The 18459-nt window shown below is 38.1% G+C and overlaps 1 protein-coding gene across 2 annotated transcripts in view; it reads right to left on the reverse strand.

Annotated features, from left to right (window-relative positions):
- The window catches only part of UVRAG (UV radiation resistance associated), a 463865-nt gene that overhangs the window by 344269 nt on the left and 101137 nt on the right, over positions 1 to 18459 (reverse strand). Inside the window, exons 2-4 of one of the 2 annotated variants that reach the window (XM_027848210.1) lie at positions 17001 to 17050; positions 13024 to 13185; positions 10481 to 10555 (exon numbers count right to left, since the gene is read on the reverse strand). In XM_027848210.1, coding sequence (XP_027704011.1) covers positions 10481 to 10555; positions 13024 to 13152 — 204 coding nt within the window. In that variant the 5' untranslated portion in view covers positions 13153 to 13185; positions 17001 to 17050. The remainder of the gene's footprint in view (positions 1 to 10480; positions 10556 to 13023; positions 13186 to 17000; positions 17051 to 18459) is intronic. The other variant, XM_027848208.1, reaches the window with a different exon arrangement.

The following is an 18459-nucleotide window of genomic DNA, read 5'->3' on the forward strand; positions in this document are numbered from 1 at the left end:
ACAGAAGAAGACAACACATAGAAGGGAGCTTAGGAAGAATGGTGGCAAAGTCCATAGAGTAAGAAGCAAAATTGAGAAGGTAATGGAGCATGGCTGCCTTGGGCCCATTCCCAAAATGAAGCCCCACACCCAAAGGAACTCAGATCCCAGCCCTTGCTCAACAGAATATAAGCAAAGGACAGGGCCAGTCCTAATAGGTGAATGAACAGGGAAAGAATGCCTGATCACATACTTCTTGGAATACTGGAATCAGGGGTGATGGATCAACTGAGATTCCGTGTTGCAGAAAGTGTGAGATCATGACCTCCAAGATCAGACTGGGAGCTGTTAGAAGCACAGAAGAAGAAAGGAACCAACTTCTGATTCAGGATTGTGCAAAGAAAAAAAGAAACTGACTAGTTGAGGCCTGAACCCATGTTAGGCCACCAGGGCACTAAAGAGTCATCCTTTACTAATCACAATGTAGTAAAAATTATCGGCAATAATGTGCCTCTGAAGGACTCAAATTTAAATGGAGACTAATTTTATCCTAAAGACTTGGTGTGCAAAGAACAATAAACAGAAACAATTTCATCTCAAACTGTTTTGGCTGCATCTCAAAAGTTCTGGTATGATATCTCATTATTGTAAATTATCTTAGAACTATGATCACCACAAAGACCAAGCACCATTCTGGAAGACTAATGATGAATGATACTCTGCCCCTTGGCAGAGAAGTGATGGGCTAGACGTACAGAATGAGACATTTGTTTTCAGACACGAGGAATGTGTTTTCTATGGCTATGCTTATTTTTTACAAAGAAGGGGTTGGGGGAGGAGGGAAAGTTGGGATGGAATGGATAGACAATGATAGGGATACTAAAAGAAAAAAAAATAATGAATCATTTAAAAAATACACATAAGGGAGAAGAAGTTCAAAAGGGGACATAGAATAGCACTGGAATTATCATGCTGAATTAGAAATTTTAAAAACACATTTTAAAATTTTAAATACATAGAGATTCACAATTTCATATATAATTTCTTTTTTCTGTTCTTTGTATTGGGAAATGTTTATATTTGCTGATGTCTGTCAAGCTCATAATAATAAAGAAAAAAATGTTTAAATAAGTAATATTGAATGTTTCCCCAATGACTACAGTTCACTATAAAAACATGACACTGCCGTAACATCTTGTATTTATATTGCATTGTGAGCTTTGCGAAATACTTTATTATCTCACTTATTGCTTTATTAAGTAAGCAGTACAAGTATTACTATTCCAAATTTACAGATGAGAAAACTAAAAACCCAGAGAACTAAGAGGGGTGCGTGGTCATGGTAAGGTGGCTTATCAGTGAAAGAGCTAGAATTTGAACCTATATTTTTCTAATACAGAGCCAAGTTGATAAGCATTATTGACCACTTGCTATGTGCCAGGCACTGCACTCAGCACTTGGAATAGAAAGAATGGCAAAAGATAGACCCTGATATCAAGGAGCTCACAGTCTAATGGGAAAGACAACATGCAAACCATGTACAAACAAGATATATATAGTAAATATAGATCAGTCTCAGAAAAAAAGGCACCAGCATTAAGTGGGAATAAGAAAAGCTTCATGCAAAAGGTAAGATCTTAGCTAGGACCTGAAAGAATCCAAGGAAGTTAGGAAGCAGAGGAGAGAAAAAAATCCCATGCATTGGAGAGCTTTCAGTGAAAAAACATGGGAGATGGAGGGTTTTGTGTAATAGCTAAAAGGTCTTGTGTGAATAACAGACCCAGAGTCCCTGAATCAAATCACAGATTATGTGAAGGGGAGTCTGGTATAAGAACATGTAAAGGTAGGATATAAAGGGTTCTAAAAGCTAGAGAGGACTTTATCTTTGATCCTGGAGATAACAGAGAACCACGAGAATTTAGTGAATAAGTGGGTGACATGGTCAGACCTGGATTTGGGAAGATGACTTTGACAGCTGAGTGGAAGATTGCCTGGATAGGGGAAGAGAATTGAGGCTGAGAAACCAACCAATAGACTACTGCAATAGTCCAGGCAAATAGTGATGAGGACCTACACAAGCTTGGTGGCAGTGTCAGAGAGAAAGAGATATATTCAAGATGTGAGAGATGCTAAAAAGTAGAATGGACAAGAAATGGCAACAGATGAGGGAAGGGGGCGAGAGTGAGAAGTCAAGGTTGACACAATGGCTGAGAGCCTGAGAGACTGGAAGATTAACAGTAATAGAAAATTTTAGAAGAAAGGAGAGTTTGGGGGGAGTCATGGAAAGAATAAGTTCAGTTTTGAACATACTGAGTTTAACATATCTATGAGAGATCTAATTTGAGACGTCCAGTACGCAGTTGGAGACGTGGGACTAGTGGACAGGAGAGAGGTTAGGACTACACAAGTAGATTTCAGGACCATTTGCATAGAGATGATAATTGAATCTATGAGAGCTAATGAGTACCAGTCAAAACTGTGTAGAGCAAGAAGAAGGGCCAGGAGAGGGCCAGGAATAAACACAGTTAGCTAGTACAACGTGGATGAAGATCTATCAAAGGAGAATGAAAAGGAGCTGTCAGACAAGTGGGAGGGAAAAGAGGAGCACGATGAAAACCTAGGAAAAAAAAGCATCTAGTGTTCTTTCCATAGCACTGCAACTTAAAATAGTCTCCCCTTCAAAGTTCTATTTAAAGCCCTGCAAATAACCATTCCCTCACCTGTCCAAGTAGGTGTTATTATTTCATTCATTCTAAGTGCCCTTAAAGTACAAATAAAAAGTATGTTTGTAAAAATAAAAGGCAAGGACCAAATTTATTTGCAAAGATACTCTAAAACAAATGTTTATTGAATCAACAAACAACTGTCTACTCCAATATATGTCCACTTGGACATAGTCTAAGTGTCCACCAATCGTAGCCCAAGAAGAATTCAAAAACGAACTCTTTTTGCTGAGCACCTTCAAGACCTGGACACCCTGTGCTCTAGAGTCCTGACAAAACCTAGATGCTAGTACTCCATTATGGAAGAAATATAAGATATCTCTGTTCAGCCTTTCTTTGTACAGCCAGCACTTAGCATCATGGCTGGCACATGGCAGGTATTTAATAAATGCTTGCTGACTGACAGGATCACAGACACTGTCATGAGACAAATGAACTCCCAAACACTTACTACCACAATTTCTGACCCAGGAAGCTGTTTCTTTCCTTCCATAGTCTTAAAATTGACCAGAAATTACATAGCTCTTTGAGAAAAGGCAGATTAAATTTGAATCTCAAAAACAGAAGTCACAAAAGCACAAGAGTAACTAAACACAAACTAAAGCACAGTTCTTCATTCAAGAAATCGAAAAATCTGCTCTTCTCCTCATTCTTTTGAAGCATACATAAAGGCAGTAATGAAACTGGTCAGTGAAATGAACCTCCCCAGCAAGTAAACTCCTTAAGGTTGGGAATGATTCCATTTTGTTTTGTCCCCAGCACCTATCCCAATGTCTGCCCAGAGCAAGCATTTAATAAAGACTTGCTGCATTAGTGAATCATTCATTCAGTAACAAATAATACACAGTACAGTAAGGCACAGGTAAATCTTGAATTAAAATGACCTCTTTATAAGTACTGCTTTCTTCCCCCACTCTACTCTCACAATAAAGGAAATCCTACTAAGAGGCAGTCAGGTACACACTAGGTTTCCAGGTCTCAGCTATCACAGCAAGATTTTCAGAGGGATCTTCCAGGATGATCAGTCACATCTCACTATGTCCATCCCCTGAAATTCAACTTTTGAGAGTAGGGGAAGCTCCAGAGTGGACTTCTTCATGCCCTTGTCACTCACTCTTCCCAAGATACACAAAGACAAAACTTACTCCCCACAACGGGGCCATACAACTCACATAAAAGGGTAATAAAGAATTGGAACATAATACCACCATGGGGGAAGATGGGAATCTAAGGCCTAGGACAGGTTCCAAGTCATCACTACTAAAAAAGGTCCCAGACATGTTCTGACATGTTGTCTTACCAAAAATACCACAGCCAGTCTCACAGCTACCATGAATGGATTCATAATGCTGTCTGTAATAACCACCCCCTTACAAATAATGACCTCAAATGACTGATGTCTCTCCCCACACTCTCACGCTTGCTCACTCACACTGACAGCTTGTACATTAATGCTTGGAGAGCCTAAGTCCCATGGCATCTGTGGTACGATGCCCTTATTTAAGAGCCTCATTTATATAGTGACAAATATGCTATACATAGACAAATATACTCCCATATATTTGGAGGGCAAAGAACGTAATTCTTATCTCAAGAGATTGAAATACGAAATACAAAAAGCAATTCAGTTAAAAGATATCCCTCAACATTTCCAGATCCAATGATCAAAAGAAGGTATTCATATTCATCGAATATACAACAAATTTGGTGACAGAGTAGTGAAATGCTAATTTATGTTTGTGGAAAGATAGATAAGGACAAACTAGATAAAAGATAAAGGATTCCCAGATGTACTGAAGAAATTTTTCTTTCAGGTGACTACAATCCTTTGTAGATAGTAGTTATTTAATACAAATTTATTAAACTGAATGCTATGAAGTAGACCAACACTATGATTACTTACTGACAGAGTCACAGATCATCAGAGCTAGGATGTTCCTTAGAGATCATCTAGTCCAGGAGCCAAGATGGTGAAGTAGAAGGAAGCAATGCAGCTGTTCCTGTCCACAACTTCTCCAAATAGATGGATAAAATGCACCGTATATCAAATGTGGATGGAGAAATCCAGAAAAAGTCACAGTGAATCCTTTCCACCCAAGTGAGTAAAGAGAAACATGCAGAGAGGTCTGCGGACACTGGGGACTAGGACAGGTTAGGAGCATGGAGCAGAGTCAAGGAGAGGCTGCATAGTAGCACAGAAAGAGGTCCAAGACAACCACTGGAGCACTGCATCAGGGACAGGTGCCAAGTGGCAGCTTTGCTGCTCACTGCACAGTCCCAGGTCACAGACAGGGTGAAAGAAGAATGGGACCTGTGCATAGCTTAGGGAAGGAGGAAGAGAAAAGATAAAGTTCAGAAGCCAGCATCTGCAGCAGCAGCTACAGCAGCAGTTGTAATGGTCCGGCTCAGACCTCAGTCTCAAAGCAAGGTCTTACTTCAAGCCTTCAGCCCAGCCTGCACAGGTATAACTAAGGCAGGAAACCCAGAACAAAGAGGATCCTAAAATCCTGCCACTCTGGGGTAACACAGCTTCCCAGCAAGTTGATAGGGACAGAGTCCGGCAGGAGTCTATGGTTTCTCAGACCCAAACTCAGGTCAAGAACTTGCAGAAATCAGACCAGGGGAGAATAATCAGATTTCGCTATGCATCAAATCCCTTCGGAAGCAATGAAAGTTTACAGGTCCCCAGACTGTCCCTGAGACCCTAGAGCAATACAACACTCAATGCTTCAAGAAAGCAGCAGCAGAAACAGCCCAGAACATCCCTCCAGAAGTGTGGAAGAGCCCAAGCCTAATATCAAGTATGAAGTCAGAAAATAGGCTAGAAGAATAAGCAAACAAACAAATAAACAAACAAACAAAAGCATCCCAGAACAATGAGCTATTATGATGTTAGGGATGCTAGAGACACAAATGCAAAGGAAAACGACTCCAAAACATCTACAAGCAAAAGTTTTGGGTTTTTTGAGAGTTAAAAACTGTTTTATAAAAGGAATGAGAGTGCTTGAGAAAAAAATTGGAAAAGAAATGACAGCTATGGAAGAAAGAACTGGAAAAGGAATTTATAGTTTGGCACAAAAGGTACAAAACTTTGCTCAAGCAACAAACTGCTTGAAAATTAGAACAGATCAATTAGAAGCCAATGACTCCATAAGGCAATAAAAATATTAAAACAAAGTCAAGAGACTAAAAAATTGGAAGATTATGTAAAGTATCTCGCAGCAAAAACAAATAACTTGGAAAACAGATCAAGGAGAAAAAAATGTAAAAATTATTGAACCATCAGAACACCATGACCATTTAAAAAAAAAAAAAGCCTAAGCCTAAACATCCTATTTCAAGATGTCATAAAAGAAAACTGCACAGATCTCTTAGAACCAAAGGGCAAAGTAGACATAGAAAGAATCCACTGGTTACCTCCTGATAGAAACCCAAAAATGAAAACTCCCAGGAACATCACAGACAAAATCCAGAGCTTCCAGGTCAAAGAAGCATACTGCAAGCAACTAGGAACAAAGAATTCAAGTACTAAGGAGACACAGTCAGGATCACACACAATTTAGCAGCCACCACTATAAAGGAGCAGAGAACCTGTAATACAATATTCCAGAAGGCAAAGATTATAGCCAAATATAATAACTTACCCAGCAAAACTGAGTATAATGCTTCAGGGGGAGAAGTGGACCTTTAATGAAATAGAAGATTTCCAAGCATTCCTAATGAAATCACCGGAGCTAAATAGGAACTTTAAGGTTCAGAGACAGGAGTGAAGAGAAGCATAAAAAGGTAAGCATGAATAAATAATGATAAGAGACAAAACAAGGATAAATTGCTTACTTTCAAATATGGGGAGATGATGCATGTGTCTCCTCTGAACCCTAGCATCCTCAGGGTTCATAGAAAGAGTTCAATTAGAGAAGGCCTAGGAATAATTCTGTTGCCCTCATGATCTTAAGAATGGAATAACAAGGGCAGAGTAATATGGGGATGGGGGTGGAAGACAGAAAGTAAAAGAAGCTTAGGGAAAATTATCTCACATAATCAGAGTGGACAGGTAAATAGCAACATAATCAAAGAGAAAGAGGTGGGCAGGAGTAGCTGACACCTGAACCTCACTCTCATCTAAACTTGTCAAAAAAAAGGAAGAATACACGCACAGGCACAGGCACAGGCACAGGCACAGACACAGACGGGTACAAAAAAAAAAAAATTCACCCAACAGGATAATAGGAAGGAAAGGGGTTAGAAGGGGAGAGGTTAGATTAAGGGAGGGAATAGTCCCATGCAAAGCAAACTCTAAGGATATACAAAACTATTCATAACTCTTCTTGAAGTGGCAAAGAATGGGAATCTGAGGGAGGGCTCATAAACTGGAGCCTGGATGAACAAATTATGTAAATATAATGGAATATGACTGTGCTCAACTCTTATAAGCATACTCGTATCAGTAAGGACCAACCAGGATTCCAGAGTACTAATGATGAAACATGCTACCCACTTCCTGATAGGTGAAAAATTCAGAATTCAGAATGAAACAAATATATTTTTGACATGGCAAATGTGGAAATTTGCTTTGATTGCTTCTATATGTTTGTGACGGTGCTTGTTTTTCTTATATTCTCAGTTGGGGATAAGGGATGAGGAGGAAAGATAAGAAGGTGGACCTTGGCTAATTAGAACAAAATTCTTTTTTTTAAATAGAAATTATCTAGTCCAATCTCCACTTTAAAAATTAGGAGGGGGCAACTAAGTGGCACAGCGGATAGAGCACCAGCCCTGAAGTGAGAAGGACATGAGTTGAAATCCGGCCTCAGACCAAACACTTGACACTTACTAGCTATGTGACCCTGGGCAAGTCACTTAACCCCAACTGCCTTAAAAAAAAAAATTTTAAGAAAAAACTAAGACCAGAAAAGGAACTTTGCTTACTAAAAACTACACAGTGATTCAATAATAGAATACGAACCAGGTTTTCTGGTTCCAAGTTCAGTGTTCTTAGCCTATGCCATGATGCCTCAACTAAGGCTCTGGATGTGCTCACTTTTTATAGGACCTAATAATGCACCAAGTTGGTTTTGCATCTGGAAAAACTCAGACTGTGCGCTCTTACACAAAAGAGAACAAGGTTTTGCCCCACTCATGAACAGGAAGTATGGCATTCCCCCAGATTATCTTTTTGCCTAGGTGGATCATATGAACAGATGATTGGAGACCCCATGGCAGTGGCAGGATTTGTAAATATAATTTTGAGGATAAACTGGTTTTTGAAACATCTATCAAAAGCTAATTTGAACTAAATAAGGAGAATAAAAGAATTTGGTATTATACAAAATATGGTATAATTACTGCTGTGAAATTTTAATGGACTTCAGTTGGTTGGTAAACTTACAGGCATAGCACATTTCTTCCAATATACTAAACGCCCTGCTTTTGTCCCGTGGAACGCTGTCTACGTTTATCACCATACTTACAGTCTATAGTTAGATCGTTATATAACCTACACTCAGGGATCAAGCTCCTGGGTAATGCATAAGCTTTAGCCTGGTCCTCTCAAATGACCAGAATGCATAAAGCACATAGTGTGGTTAGAATCTGAATGCTTTCTAACCACCACTTGTGTGGAGCTAAGACACAATAGCTCACATGGCTAAGGATCAGAATACCAGCCTGGATTTAGTTATTCTCAGATATGAGTATTCATTATAATAGCCAGATCAAGTTATTACATGCAGAATTCAAGAATTTATCCAGTCTTTGTTGTTTCTTCTACTTTGGAAAAGAAAAATGACAAATGAATTTGAAGTGTGTATGCCCCTGAGTTATATTTATGATGTACTCATTTTTACCCCGCTGCAGTACCAGGAAACATAAACAAACTACACCACATCTTTCTCTCTGCTATTACAATACAAGCTACCTGCTACCTGGACACTTCACCTCTACTTCTGAATATACTACTTATACATATGGGATGTGGAAATCAGCCAGTGTGCAGTGATATGAATACCAAGAGTTATCAAATTCACTTCTCAGCTCATAAAAAATTAACTAAATATAAATCATTTAACCACTCTTGGCCTCAGTTTTCTCATCTGTAAAATAAAGGTAAAAATCCCTATTCTATTTACCTCATAGTACCATTGCAAAGATCAGATAAGATTAAACCACTCTATCAACTATAAATACTGCATGAACGGGCAGAAAGTTATCACTCTGTAGTGACCCAAGGATATATGCTTGAACTTCTTAAATAAATGCCTGTAGTCAGCCTAATTTTTTTTTTTTTTTGTCATTTGGTGCTTTCTCATATACGTAGGATACTGAATCTGCAGATCTGGTATCTGCTATAACATGTCCTAAGCAGTATAATACGCCTACTTGCATGCAAAACTAATTTTAAAATAGAAGGAAGCATCTTCTGAGTTATTTTCTTGCTCTCAATATAATAATCATCTTGCTTTAAATACTAGGGGAATTCAAAATATCCTCATTTCAAACTCAACCACCTAAGTGGGTTTCAACCTATGCTCCAGGCCACCTGCTTTAAATGGGGAGACACCACCATCTTGTGGATACTTCAGGTACTGTTACTGATGAGACTTTTTTTTTCCAGTAACTGAAAAATTAGTTGAAGATATTTCTTATTGCTCCAACTGCTCCTATATATTTTGGGTACCACATAATTTACTCTTTATAATATGCTATACGGTATGCTACATCTTGCTGATACTCAAAATTTACCAGTACAATGAATACTAACACAGGACTCAGAAGACCATAACTCTTCTGATCAAAAATCTTCAATGCTCTTTACTGAACACAGAATACTAAACTCACAGAATCATAGATGCCCTTATGGATCATCTATCCCAAATCCCTCGATCTGCAACATGGAACCTGAGGCCCAAAGATAAGAGGCGATTTTTCCAATGACAGCAGAGCTGGAGTTCAAATAGGGACTCCATGACTACAAAGCCAGTGCTCTTTCTCCCCCTCCAAACTAGTGCCTCTACAGATCATTTCATTTTATCAATACAACAATCCTCTAAGGTAAACACTATAGGTATTTTTTTTTATTTTGCAGATAAGGAATTAAGCAGAAAGTTAAGGGAGCTGCACAGTCTAAGTAGCTAGTAATTAGCAAACCTGTTAACTCCACCCTAAGTCTTCTGACCCCATGTCCAGTTCTCTTTCTATAATACAAATATTATTACACAAATAACCAATGCCTATAAATTTATGTCAATAAGACCTACTTTATGCAAATTCTTTAGGTATATTTCTCATTCATTCATTTTAGTCATGTCTGACTCTTCGTGACCCCATTGTTAGAGTTTCCTTGCATAGGTAGCAGAGCGGTTTGCCATTTTCCTTCTCTAGCTCATTTTACCAATGAGGAAACTGAGGCAAACAGGGACATGTCCAAGGTCACACAGCCAGTGAGCATATGAGACCTGATTTAAATTCAGGTCTTCCTAAATCCAGGCCTGGCACTCTACCCACTATACTTTCTAGCTTCCCCTCTATGAATATATAGCAAGATCTAGATTTACCCTTTCTCTTCTACACCCACCCCCAAAAAACCATAAGGAACTGATCAGCTGCCTTACAAAAGATTCTTCACTCTATACAAATCCCCTAAAGAATTTATTTGTACCAGTTAAATAGGGCATTTAAAATGCAATTCATTTCCTGAAATTCAAATGAAAGATTTTCAGAAACATACATTTTGTATAATGAGGTATATTTGTACACAGAGTAATGTTTGCACTACTTACCTTGTGCTCAAATGGAGCTCCATAATATCCATCATTTAGCCCAAAAATTATTTCATTTTGGTTGCGGGCATGAATCTGAAAGAAAAAAAGATATACACTAAAATAGGTTAAATAGTTCTTCTTATACCTATTAAGTTTTTTACAGACAGACAACAAAAATAAAAAGAGGTCCTAATAACATTTTTTAAATGAATAGTGCTCCAAGTCATTATGTGATTTAAACAAAGAAAGTCACTTTAGTTGACAACTTTGTCCTCTAGAACTCTCCATTCTCCCATGCTCTTCATCTTAAGACCCTTTGACATCATCTCCCTCTCTCTCTTTCTTTCTCCAGTTTCAGACAGAGGTGGCCCTTCTCCTTGTCTAGGCCATCCCTCTAACTTAATCTCGTCTCCTCCCATCTATTCCAGAAACCTACTTCCCCAATTATCCTCTCTCACTTTTTTAACCTCTCCCTATCAACTAGTTTCCCCTACTGGCTTCAAACATGCCCAAGTCTCCCCCAACCATAAAAAAACCTTCACTAGACTCTACCATCCCTCAAGCTATCATCCTATATATTTCCTCCTTTTCCATTCATGTCCTTGAAAAAAATTGTCTATACTTGCTGCCTTTACTTCCTCTCCTCTACACCACTCCTCCATCTTTTGCAATCTGATCTCCTCAGTCAACAGAAATTGCTCTCCCTAAAGTTATCAATGGTCTCTTAACTGCCAAATCTGATGGTCTTTTCTCAGTCCTCATTCTCATCTTATTTGCTGCACTTGACACTGTTGATCCATCTTTCCTCCTGGATACTCTCCCCTATCTGAGTTTTGGTGGCACCTCTCTCTCCTAGCTCTCTTTTAAGTGTCTGACCACTCCTTCTCAGTCACCTCTGCTGGCCCATCACCCATATTATACCTCCTAATAATGGATGTGCTCCAGATTTCTGCCCTAGGTCCTCTTCTCTTCTCCCTTTATACTCTTTTTTGATAACTACATCATTTCCCACGGGTTTGACTATCACTTCTAAGCAAATGATTCCAAGAGCTATCTATCCAGCCCCAATGTCTCCTAAGCTTTAGGCCCATATCATCAATTACTTATTAGACATTTAAAACTGGATATCCTGTAGCCATCTTAAACTTAATACGTCCAAAATCCAACTCATTCATTATCTTTCTCTACAAACTCTTCTCTCTTTCAAACTTCCTGTCAAAAGCACCATCATTCCTCCAATATTTCAGGTTCATAACACTGGCATCATCCTGAACTCTTATAACCTGCAATCAGAGAAAGGGGCTTTTTCTCTGTTTCTCAAAGATGACACCACATCTCTTGTTGCCATGATTTTGCATTGGTTGCCCCTCCATGCCTGGAATGCATTCCCTCCTTATCTCTGCTTTAGAGTCCCTCCCTTCCTTCCAAATGGAACTCAAGCACCATTTCTTAGAAAATGACTGAATATATAAAGAGTTGAAGGTACCATCAGTTACCAATCTGGAAGACTAGAAGGACTGTGTTACCCTCAACAGAAACAGAGAGGTTTGGCAGAGAAGTGAGTTTGGGGGAAAAACAGAAACATTTCTGTTGGACACATTAAGTTTTAGGTGGCAATGGTACATCCAGTTTGACACAACTAATAGGCTCTTGTAAGATGTGACACTGATGCTCAGAAGGAACTAGGCTGAATATAACAAGTGAGAGTCACGTGCACATAGATGACAAAGCACATGAGAGCTGATGAGGTTACTAAGTTACGGCATAAAGAGAAGAGCCTAGGACAGAGCACTGTGGTACATATACCATTAGGCGGCAAGAAATGGAAGATAAACCAACCAAAGAGTCTGTAAAGGAAGAGACAGATGAGATATTGTGGAGGCACAACTGACTAGATCTGGCAACTGATCAGATACAGAATTGGAAGGAGAAGATGAAGAATCAAAGATGAATTTGAGGTTACGAACCTCAGAAATTGGGATGATAATTGTATACTCCACAGAAATAGGAAAGTATAGGTGAAGGGCTGGTTTAAAAGAGAAGATAAATGAGCTTCACTATGAGGTATCAGTGGGATACCATTATGAAGACAGTAATCAGGCAGCTGGAGATGCAAAACTGGAGTCCTGGCTTAGAGCTAAATGAACAGAAATAGGAGACATCCATGTAAAGGTGATGAATGGGGGTGGTAAGAAATGATCTCACCAAGGAAGAGAGCATAGAAAAAAAGATAAGAAGGCCCAGGACTGAGCTCTGGAAGAACCAGTGTCAGGATACAGAAGATAATACAGCAAGAGAGACCTGCTCATATATTTGTATTTATTCATTTTATATTTATACCATATAAACTTATATGTATGTTTTCTCCTCTATTAGAATGTAAGCTCACTACAAGTAGGAATTGTTTCATTCTTTGTACTCATATCCTCAATGCCTACCACATTATCTGAAACATGGTAGCTTAATAAATGATTGCTGACTGACAGCATGCAGTCAGTGGCAACAGTAGACAAGCTAACAAAGTAATTAGAACTATGTGTAAACATCAATCCAAAAATTACCTGCTGACCCACATATTTCAGTCCATCCAGAGAGACTTTCCATTCAATCAGCAGCTGATAGAGGTCCTTCTTTCCACCCCAGATCCTTACCACAAAACAGGATACTGATGTGTCAAGATGGTCAGGCATTATTCCAAAATCAAGACTCCTCCAGGTTGGATTCTATTGGGGGGGGGGGGAGAAGCATAAAAGTAAAAGATAACTTCTTTATAATTATTTCAGTCAAGCTACAAAATATTGTCACTTTAAAAACTGAACAGTCTTTGGAATACATTAACATGTCACTAAGTGAAATAATAAGATATTCCAATTAACACCCAAGAGATAACAATACTATTCATAAAAATCATCATCAAAAACATACAACACCTCATGTAGCTATAATCATCAGGGAATGAAATGCTTCCAGTAAGTAAATTTTCCAGGCAACTAAAACTTACCCTTTTAAAATTACTAAAACTTTTTTCTTAAAATGTATTTAACAAAAACCTTTCTAAAAATAATAGCTCTAAGAAATGACAAGCAAGATGATTACAGAAAAACCTGCAAAGATATACATGAACTGAAGCATAGTAAAGTGAACAGAACCAGGATAATATTGTACACAATAACAGCTATATTGTTCGATGAAGAACTGTGAATGATTTAACTATTCTCAGCAATACAATGATCTGAGACAATTCCAAAGGACTAATGATGAAGCATACTATCTGCCTCCAGAGAAAGAACTAATGTGGTTTGAATACAGATTGAAGCATGCTATTTTTCACTTTCTTTCCTATATTTTTTTCTTTTATTTGAGTCTTCTTGTACAAAATGACAAATATGTAAATGTTTTACATAACTGTACATGTATAAACAACATCTGATTGCTTACCATCTCAGGGAAGGGGGAAGAGAGAGAGAATATGCAACTCAAAACTTTAAATAAAAATGCTAAAACTTTAAATGTTTAAATGTTAAAGTTAAAACTTTAAATAAAAATGTTAAAAAAAAAAAGCACTGTGAGACATGTCAAATAACCATTATCAGTCCCATATTACAGATAACGGAAAAAGAGACTGAAAGATAAATCACTTGCCCAAGGTTATACTCTCCTGGCTCTGTGCATTTTCTCTAGTTGTCCCTCATGCCTAGAACACTCTCCTTCCTCCACTCTGCCTACTGACCACCATGGCTTTCTTTAAGTCCCAATTAAAATCCCTTCTTTTACTGTAGGTCTTCCCCAACCCCTCTTAATTCCAGTGTTTTCTTTCTTTTAATTATGCCCTATTTATCCTGTAGGCTTGCTTTGTATATATTTGTTTGCATGGTGTCTCCCAGATTAGACCATATGCTCCTTGAGAGGAGGACCTATCTTTTGCCTCTTTCTGAATCCCCAGCACTTAACACAGTGCTTGCCACAGAGCGGGGCTTTAATAGATGTTTACTGAATGAATGAATGTATGAATAAGGGTGGAACAAGAACTCAAACCTGGGTTTCTTGAGTCCTTATCCAGTATACTTTCTAATATTCCATGATGACTCTAACAAAATATATACCTGCCTTAATAAAGAATGCTAAACACAACTTAACCTGTTTTTGGCTGCAGAGTCAACATTACAAACAACTGTGATATAATGGAAAGAAAAATGGGCTTGAATATCAGCATTACCACTGTGTTAACCCAGACTAGTCACTTTACTTTTCTAAGCTCTGGTTTCTTCCCATGTAAAATGAGGGGATATATCATTTCCAAGGCTACTCTATGATCTTTAACTTTTTCATTCATCATTGTAACATTAATTATTCTACTAAGCTATGATAGTTTCACTGGCTAATAAACTATGTACATAAGCATAAACAACCTCACAAATATCCCTAGAGGGCCTTCACTACTAGGCTTTTTCAGGTTGTATTACATCTGTTTCATTCCAGTCAGACATCAATTCCATTTTATTCATTTTTTTTTCCCAATTAACAAACGCTTAGAAGGAGGAGGAAGAGACAGAAAAGAAAAGGAGAGGGAAGGGGAAAGGCAAGAAGAAAAAGAACAACAAACTCGAGCAAAGCAAATTCACAAATTAGCCACATCCAAAACGTATGTCTCATTCTATGTCTTCAATCCACCACTTCTCAGACATCATTTTTTTTAACTGCTATCAATGTCTACTTAAAGTAACATTTCCCAGAGTCAGGCCAAGGCACGTGTCTACCCTAGGCAAGAAGGGAAAATTATGCCTCCTGTGCATTGTCCAATGGAGGATCAAAGTCTTCACGTGAAACATGAAAAATCATAAAATACACGCCATTTGCTACGCTAAGAAGAACAGAATTCTCATGTATTAAATACATACCTTACTATAGAGTAAAACCTATGTGACTACAACTGTACCCTTTGATCAAATCATCCCAGTGCTAGGACAACACACTGAGGATAGACTAATCCAGACAAGAATATTCATGGTAACACTATGATCATTAAAAAAAAAAAAAAGGAAATAACCCATGTGTTTAATGACTGAGTAATGGCTGAAAAAACTGTGATGTGTACCTAATGAAATATTATTCTGGCAAAAGAATGACAACTGTTGATCTATATTGATAGAGGGCATTTCTTCATCCCTATACCAACGAAATCATAAGTCCAACCCCTAGCTCTAAAAAAATGATAGCTATGAAAAACAAACTGGAGAAGAAAATGGCAAACTACTCCAGTATCTTTGCCAAGAAAACCCCAGAGCACACATGACTGAAACAACTCAAGAACATGAAAAACAAAAACAAAATTTATGGTTGTTGTTGATGGTTTCAAAGGGTAGTATTTTAAAATATGTGCACTTATAAAGCTAACATTAAAAGATATCTCATCATACCATTCCCCCCTAAACAGGTTACACCCCAGGGATCTGCTTACCTTTCCTACTTCTAGCGCTACTCTAGTTTTCCCCCAGCCCTACTCCCTTGCTTGCTTCTAATCTGCTTCAAATCAATAAGCATTTATTAGGCACCTATTATGTGCTAGACATTGTGCTATGTACTGGGAATACAAATACAAAAATGAGACAATCCCTATTCCATAAGAAACAGAGTTCACATTCTACTGTACTTACATAAATTTATTCGATTGGATCTATGATCTCATGGATTCAGAATTTCCTCCTAGTAAAGAAGATTGCAACCCATCCATACCTACCCATCCTATGTGAATCTCATTATGGCCACCTAAAATTCACCACAGGAGTTCCAAATAGCATGTTAGAGGCCTTCCTCAAGTTCTCCCAACATTCAAGGAAGACCATGGGAACACTCTGAACATCCATACCACTTTTGCCATATAACCAGTCCACTCTCTTTCTATCATACTGATTGCATCCTTTATTTCTATTCTTCAGAGTTCCTCATTGGTTATATGATGCAGCCTTCTCACGCTCATCATTTACCTTTCCCCTGCCCTCTCTGCCAGACAGCAACAATGTCAAAAAAGTTTTTATTGAAAAGTTGGGCCTGTGCTATTATGGGAAGCTTGAGGGTCAGTAAAAGTGCTTTGCAATTTTCTGAAAGCAAGCTAGTCCACTCTCCTCCTTTTTCAACTTTAGACCCACCTCACTGTCTATATTATCTGACTTAGATACGCAGACTGTTAGATACAGCTCTACAGAGTATCCATTTGGATGAATGTTGAAAGCATTCTTCATCCATTTGGTCTTTCTGGTGTGAACAGACATGACAAACTCCCACTGAATGATCACAAATTTTTTCCTGGAGGATCTGAAATGTCTTGGGGCTTGATGAAATCAATGTTATCCACAAATAGGATTATTTGGAAAACCTCACAATTCATAATAAAACATCTTTGGAAAGCCTGGCAAGATAAACAAAGTTATCCCAAGGTCAAGGATTAAGACAGAAAAAGGACTACAAAAACAAGAAAAATAGAATTTGTAAGAACTACCACAACAAATTTTCTCCATCAAGAACACTGGAACCATCATACCTGGACCCCTGTATCACAATTCCTGAGTCACTTACAAAGTAGAAATGGCACTAAAGAGAAAAAAAAGATAGGAAAAGTAGTCAGATTGGATCACTTATATAAAAAGGAAATTTTGCTGGCAGCAATACAATCAGGAGAGCATTGAGGGAACAACACATAAGGAAACTACAGGAGGAGAGGATCCCAAAGGCATGAAAAGATCTTAAACTGCTAAGATAAAAAAAAGTGACTAAACAATATTAACAACCAATGACCTATAGGTCTATTCTCTCATCTCTACAAAAAAAAAATTGTATGAATATCATTTATAAATGAATTGCAGTCATAATCAATGAGGTTACTAGAAAGCATTCTTAAGGAGGTTACTAAATGGGGACAAACAGACTTTTGCAAATGGTATTTAACAGTGGACCACATCTACATCACATAGCTGACTGAATAATGTAAAGAACATAAGATCCTATTATACCTAATGTTTATTAATTACAAAAGAGGCAGCACAGCACAGTATATAGACAACTGGCTTTGGAACAAAGGACACCTGGATTCACTAGGTTATATACTAGCTGTGTGATCCTGAACATCTCATAAACCTCTAAGTGCTCTAGACAATTTTCTAAAACTGCAAGTTTCAGGAAAAGTGCTGCCTTGCACTCGCAGAGGAAATTCTTTACCAAGTACTGCCAAGATCAACGAAATCCCAGAACTAGCCCCTAGCCCTAACAACAAAAAAAGCAATGGACTCAGGAGAACAAATCATTGCCTTATACGATCTAGTTCTATGAGATGTCTCACATGACAATAGCAAAGTCATCTAAAAGATGGTGCTTAAGCTGCTTACTGAGGAAATAAGGGATTCTGTAAGGTAGAGGTAAAGAGGGAGTGAGTTCCAGGTATGGAAGCAGCCAAGGGCAAAGGCAAGGAGACAGAAGATAGAGGGTTATGTGTGACAGACAGAAGGCCAGTTTGCTCTCATAAAATATGAGAAGGGAAGTTACATAATGAGACTAGAGAAAATTCAGGGCTAGTTATGAATGGTTTTAAAAACTAAACAAAAATTTAGATTTTATCCTAGAGGCAACTGAAAGCCACTGGATCATCATTGGGTAGGAGTATAGTATGGTCAGATTAGCCCTTAAAGTAAAATCACTTTGTCAGCTACTTAAAGGATGGATCAGGGAGTGGATAAAGACTTGAGGCAGTGAAATTACTTTGGAGACTATTGAGAAACTATTATAATACTGTATGGAAGAGGTCAAAGGGGCCTGGATTAAGATGATGACTATGAGTAAAGAGAAGGAGATGGATTTAAGAGATGCTGTAGAGTTAGAAATGGCAAGATTTGGCAACTGAATGGATATATGGAAGTTTGGAGAATGATGAATTAATGCTGAGATTACAAACTTGGGAGCCTTGAAGAACAGTGGTGCCTTTAGCAGAACTAGGGAAGTTTAGAAGA

The sequence above is a fragment of the Vombatus ursinus genome, unplaced genomic scaffold (genome assembly GCF_900497805.2).
Source record: "Vombatus ursinus unplaced genomic scaffold, bare-nosed wombat genome assembly UNPS02005659.1, whole genome shotgun sequence".
Taxonomy (NCBI): domain Eukaryota; kingdom Metazoa; phylum Chordata; class Mammalia; order Diprotodontia; family Vombatidae; genus Vombatus; species Vombatus ursinus.